This window comes from Hipposideros armiger, unplaced genomic scaffold (genome assembly GCF_001890085.2).
Source record: "Hipposideros armiger isolate ML-2016 unplaced genomic scaffold, ASM189008v1 scaffold_11, whole genome shotgun sequence".
NCBI lineage: Eukaryota > Metazoa > Chordata > Mammalia > Chiroptera > Hipposideridae > Hipposideros > Hipposideros armiger.
Window position 1 is genome coordinate 4384111 of NW_017731361.1, and position 5721 is coordinate 4389831.

The window sequence follows — 5721 nt, forward strand, 5'->3', positions numbered from 1 at the left end:
TGACCTGGAGGCTCGCCAGGCTATGCAGGAACAGTTGGCCAGGAGCAAAGAACTGACGCAGAAACTCCAGGTGGCTTCCAGGAGTGAAGAGGAGGAGGGCGGTACAGAGGAAGAGGGTGACCTCCTTGTCCCTGATGCGGTGAATGAAGCACAGGTGACTGCAGATGGACCGAACCCCTGGATGGTCAAGAATCATTCCAGTGACACGAAAGATGCCGAAATCCAGGACACCGAACAACTTCCAGAGCCCATGGCCGATGAGGCTTCTGAAAGGGAGGAAGAAGAAATAAAACCAGCCGCAGAGGAAGAAATTTTGTTGAAAGAATTTGAGGAAAGGCGATCACTTAGGGAAAAGTCTAGGCTCAATCAGGACAGGCTGGAGCCAATGGGCAGACAAAAAACAAAAGATTCTAGCAGCCAGGAGGTGCTGTCCGAATTGAAGGCTGTATCTCAGAAATTCAACAAGGAAAACCATCAGTCCAGGAAGCAAAATGTGAGTTCAGCGAGGACAGTTCCGCCGATCCAGAGAGAGGGACCTGCTGGGGAAGAGGAACCCCTGTTGCTGCAGAGGCCGGAGAGAGCAGAGATACTGGAAGAGCTAGACGAGCTGGGCAAAGAAGGATGCTTTCACAATAAGGAGCTTCCCAGACCTGCTTTAGAAGGACAGACGTTGGAGATGAACCCAGATAATCAGCCTGGTGCAGCCCAGGAGAAAAGGAAGGAGCAAATGATTGACCTACAGAACATCCTAACCACAAACTCTCCCTCTGTGAAGTCTTTGGCAGTCCCCACAACAATAGAGTTGGAAGATGAACAGGAGAGAGATCAAAAGCAAGTGATAAAGGAAGCTTTTGCTGGGGATGATGTCATCAGAGACTTCTTGAAAGAGAAGCGGGAAGCTGTGGAGGTGAGTAAGCCAGAGGACATGGACCTGACTCTGCCCGGCTGGGGCGAGTGGGGTGGTGTGGGCCTGAAGCCCAGTGCCAAGAAGAGGCGCCGGTTTCTCATTAAAGCCCCTGAAGGTCCTCCCAGAAAAGACAAGAATTTGCCAAACGTGATTATCAACGAGAAGCGAAACATCCATGCAGCAGCTCACCAGGTGCGGGTCCTTCCATATCCATTCACCCACCATCAACAATTTGAAAGGACCCTCCAGATCCCTATAGGATCTACATGGAATACCCAGAAGGCCTTCCAAAAGCTGACTACGCCCAAGGTTGTCACCAAGCCAGGCCACATTGTTAAGCCTATAAAAGCAGAAGATGTGGGCTACCGATCTTCCTCAAGGTCCGACCTCTCTGTCATACAGAGGAATTCAAAACAACTCTCCATATGTCACAAAAAACAGTTGAAGAAAAACTCTATAAAGATTGAGTTGCTGAAGGAGTGACATACTGGTGCCCAGAACCAGGAGCCCCAACTGCTCCTTCATTGGCTCACTTTTACTCCAAGCTGCAGGATCAATTCCAAAACTGGCTTAGCACACGGTGGGTATGGTTAAGCCACATTTTAGAAATAAAGCCTTTTATCTATTTTTTTTTAAAAATGTCCACTAATGAAAAGAAGCACTGTCATCAATTTTTACTTCTTTTTTCTCAAGTGCTGCACAGGCTGATTCCACTTGTTCCCATGCTGAAAGAGTACTCAGTAACTCAGTACCAGTAATTTTACAGTCCATGTAAAATAATTGAATTTTTCAATGGATGAAATCCATTTCAAAAGAGAGTCATAGCAATAATTACCTACTTTGGCCCAAAATTTATTTTCCTGTTTATACGTAATATTGTCCCTTTTAAGAACAGCTTTGATAATAAAAGGGATAAACTTTCATTAATTCTTTAAGATAGTCAACAAGTTCTTTTAAGCAATGGAGTACTTCAGTAACGTTGCTTGCTTTTCTGTCAACTTGCATAATCCTATGCTAAACTGATATTGAAAACGATGAACAAGAAATAACTAGAATTCATTCAATGCATTATTTCAAAACTCAACCCGAATTTTGGGGTCCTTTTCTTCAGAACTGAAGTATAACATTGGTGCTCCGTATAAATGGAGGATTCTCTCAATGGCATTTGTTAAAGAGAGCCAATGGTTTTTGAATGTGAGAGAAATGAAGAATACGGAATACCAACAAAATCACTAAATTGCTCAGTCAGAACAGTATAAATGCCAAAGTAGGAGAACAATTTCATGACAGTTTCTTCAGTCTCAACAGAAAAGACATCAGACACTACTGAGCAGCATTATGCAGAATATGGACAGAACAAGCATCACCTTCCATAGAACCATCCATGTTTTGCTTCAACTTGAATAAATATTGTGCCCTTACACAAACATCCACCAAAAGTTATATTATCCCCAACAAAAGTAGTAAGAAATTTCTCATTAATTCTTTTTTATATGTAAAAAAGCTGCATGTACTTAATATGTGTAATTTGAGGAGTTTGGACATATGCATATACCTGTGAATCAAGGTAATAGACATATCTGTCATCTCCAAAAGTTTCCTGTGTCCCCCTTTTTTTGGTTGTGTGTGTGTGTGTATGTGTGTGTGTGTGTGTGTGTGTGTATCTCTTAAAAACTTTTAAAAACAAAGTCTCTGCAAAAATTTGCTGCTGTTTCTGAAGTTTCATCTGGAAAGAATTCTACTTGCAATGGCCTTAGAAGCAAGCCTTTTTCATAAGAAAAATGTATTGCACAAAGGAAAAGTTGTTTCTGCATTGGGATTACCTGCATGGTGGTTATGCCATAAAAAGGTGAGACATTTAGAACTTGGATAATGTCTGTAATGATAAATTGAGCTATTACATTTTTGTTATGGAAGTAGATTTCATCCTAGCATTTGAATCTTTGCTTGCAATTTTGGAAGCAGAAAACGCTTCTGGGAGTGGTACATTCAGTTATTTGAGCTGAAAGACTAATGATGATATATGGTGTGAAAGGCCATTACATCTCTGCTGCAATTGTTTTATTTTCTTAACCTGAATTTCTCTTAATAAAAAAAAAAATCATTTATCACTTTCCTTAGGACTAGTTGAGGAAATTACATATTTCTTATGCTTAGCTGTTAATATATGCTGGTTTATATCTGACTTTACACCCTTTTAAATGTTAAACAATTGCATATTGCAGAAAGCTTCAAAAGGAATTTTTCCTCATTTAATAAATGTCCACAGCTCAGAAAGTTCACAAAATTTATGCATGCTTTTAACATTTGGGGGTTCAAATACACACAAAAAATAGATAATAGAAACCACGGCAAGAATCAAAGAGATTGAATTTGGTAATCTCACAGCTGCAACAGTGAATCTGTCACTCACAAGTCTGAACTCATTACTGTTAAAAGGGCTTCAAATTTGTGAACTAACATTAAATTGAACATAACACCTGATGCAAAAAAAGGTGAATATGTTTGTCTGAAAGTGATAAGTGTACTTTTAAGGCAAAGTCTCCCCTCACAAAGCCAGAGCTGCTTTGATGTAAGATTTTGGGAAGCCTGGCACTGGGGCTGGTGGCCTTTCAGAAGAGGAAGTAGTTAGGGATGTTAGGACTTGTAGCTGTGTTGGTGTGTCTCTGGAACAAGGCTGCCTTTGACTTGCTGACTTTAAGCATGGTCTATGGAGTGAGGCACTTGCCGGTTGGCTGTTGTCTAGGAGTGTGGGGGCTGTCACTGATTGGCAGGCTTTCAGAAGCTTGGGCTGCTGTGGATTTGCTCACTTTCAGAAGCATAGTTACCGAGGTGAGAGTATTGCTGATTGGCTGATTTTTGAAAACAAAAATTGTAAGTTATCTCTTATTAACTAACAGTGGTTACTGTTCATGACTTGGGACTTTGGCCAGAGAACAGTGTTTTCCTTTTTTGAATATGAAAAGAAGTACCTTTAATTCTCACTCTTCCATTTTGCACTTCCCTCAGCCAAACCTGCAGGAGACTATAAGGGATTGGCCAGATCTTTCTTTGTGGAGATATACTTTTTTTTTTTTTTNGGGGGGTCCCCGCAGCCCAGCTCCCCACTTACGCGGACACCTCCCGCGGCTGCTGCAGCAACGGCGCTAACGATCCAGCCCCGCGCCGGTCACATGGGCGCGCGTCACGCGGCGCCAGGCTCCGCCCACGGAGCTGACTAGGCCCGGCGGACTCTGCCCGGCTCCGGGCCACCGACCCTCTCTAGCAGGCCAGGGACGCGCAGGCCCGGGGACAGCCCTGGGAGGCGGGGCTTTAAGACAGGTTTTGTGCAGTAGGAGAAAGACTGGCGGCCCCTGATCCCAGGAACGCAGTCCTCGTGCCCGGGGGTAGGGCTGGGTTTCAATGCTGGGGATGGGGTCGAGGGAGGAAGAGCAGAATCCCTTCCTCAGAGTCTCTCAGGGTTAGGCCTGGTTCTGCCTTCGGCTTCACTGTTGGTTTGTGTTTTTTTAGATGCCATTTATTTATCTAGATATTACAACTACTATGTTGTTTTAAATATGATTGGGTTTTTTTCTGCCTTTTTAAAAAAGGTCAACCTGTGCAGCAGCAAATACTAGAGGAAAAGATAAGTCCCTGGTTTCCCCAACTCCCCAAGATAACCATTGCTAACAATTTAGACTGCGTTCTAAATCATTTTTCCTTGAATATACTTACATTGTATGTTACAGAAATGGGAACACACCACGAACGCTGTCCACAATCAGCCAGGTGGCCACATTCTCCAATTCCTGTGACTCTGCCCACTGTGCACAGCCCAGGGGGCTCACCCCTCCCCTTGGACCAGCTGCAGCTCCAGACCGGCTTCTTACAGGTGGGTTTAACCTGGTGAGACCCTGATAAGACACTACAGTGGAGCTAATACCTTTACCGTTTGAGGGACTTGTTCTTTGGCCTCAGTGTGGGTGTAGTTTGTTTTTAATTCAGTCAGAAATCTCATCTCAGCATGAGGATTGCAGATGTTTCACAGTGAAACTCCAACCCCAATCTTCAAACACATCAGATGACAGGATCTGGTATGCAGCAGCTGCCTCCAGACCTTTTCCAGGAAGAGCGACTTCATGTGACTTTAGGGCCTGTTTCCCTTTCTGTAGGGAACTAGTGCAAGGTCTGTTAAGCCCGAAGGCTCTGGAATCAGTCTGGGGACTAATCAGAAAGACCTGGGTTTGAATTCTGCTCTAGAGTGAGTGACTCAAGCAAATGACTCAACTTCTCTAGTTTTCTTATCTGGAACATGGGAAATTAAGTAAAACTGACCTCATATGGCTCTTGTGAGTATTAAATGAAATATTAGCATCGCTTAGCTTTCACAGCTAGTCACATTACCCCTTATTTCCTCCTACCTTCTTTACAGCCCATTTTCTAATCCTGAAATGCTCTTCATCCTGACCTCCTGTGCCCCTCGTGCTCCTCCCACTCCAAGCCTAGGTTTAGACTATTACCCACACCCATCTTCTCACCCTTTTATGTTGTAACTAAAGTTGACTAAAAGAACTGTGAGCTCATCCATACAGCGGAACACTCTGCATCTCTTTTATGGATATTTTTGTACTCTCTGGTATTCCCTTGCCTTGAGCAAACACCCTGCCTCCCTTGTCCCCTAAATCTGCTTGGTTCATGGGTTCATGTGGGTTTGATGGAGCTGGCCCTACCAATTAGAGACCTCCATGCCTCTAGTCGTGATTGGTTCAGGTCTATGTAGTCATGGAAGACACTAGTCCATCAGCCAGTCACAGCCTCCCTTCTCCCTTGCTGCT

The 5721-nt window shown here is 43.8% G+C and overlaps 3 protein-coding genes across 3 annotated transcripts in view; 2 read left to right on the forward strand and 1 right to left on the reverse strand.

Annotated features, from left to right (window-relative positions):
- Positions 1–4107, reverse strand: part of GNPDA1 (glucosamine-6-phosphate deaminase 1) — a 24141-nt gene extending 20034 nt beyond the window's left edge. Inside the window, exon 1 of the mRNA XM_019663095.1 lies at positions 4020–4107. The gene's annotated coding sequence lies outside the window, so the exon portion shown is untranslated. The remainder of the gene's footprint in view (positions 1–4019) is intronic.
- LOC109392741 (U3 small nucleolar RNA-associated protein 14 homolog A-like) lies at positions 2–1538 on the forward strand (the record flags this gene model as incomplete). Its single annotated transcript, XM_019661372.1, has 1 exon — positions 2–1538. A coding segment is annotated over one exon (1389 nt), but the record flags the coding sequence as incomplete, so codon positions are not given.
- Positions 4108–4197: 90 nt separating the features above from the next.
- The window catches only part of NDFIP1 (Nedd4 family interacting protein 1), a 109238-nt gene continuing 107714 nt past the window's right edge, over positions 4198–5721 (forward strand). The window contains exons 1-2 of the mRNA XM_019663063.1: positions 4198–4293; positions 4636–4778. Of these exons, the coding sequence (XP_019518608.1) occupies positions 4638–4778 (141 nt within the window). The 5' untranslated portion in view covers positions 4198–4293; positions 4636–4637. The remainder of the gene's footprint in view (positions 4294–4635; positions 4779–5721) is intronic.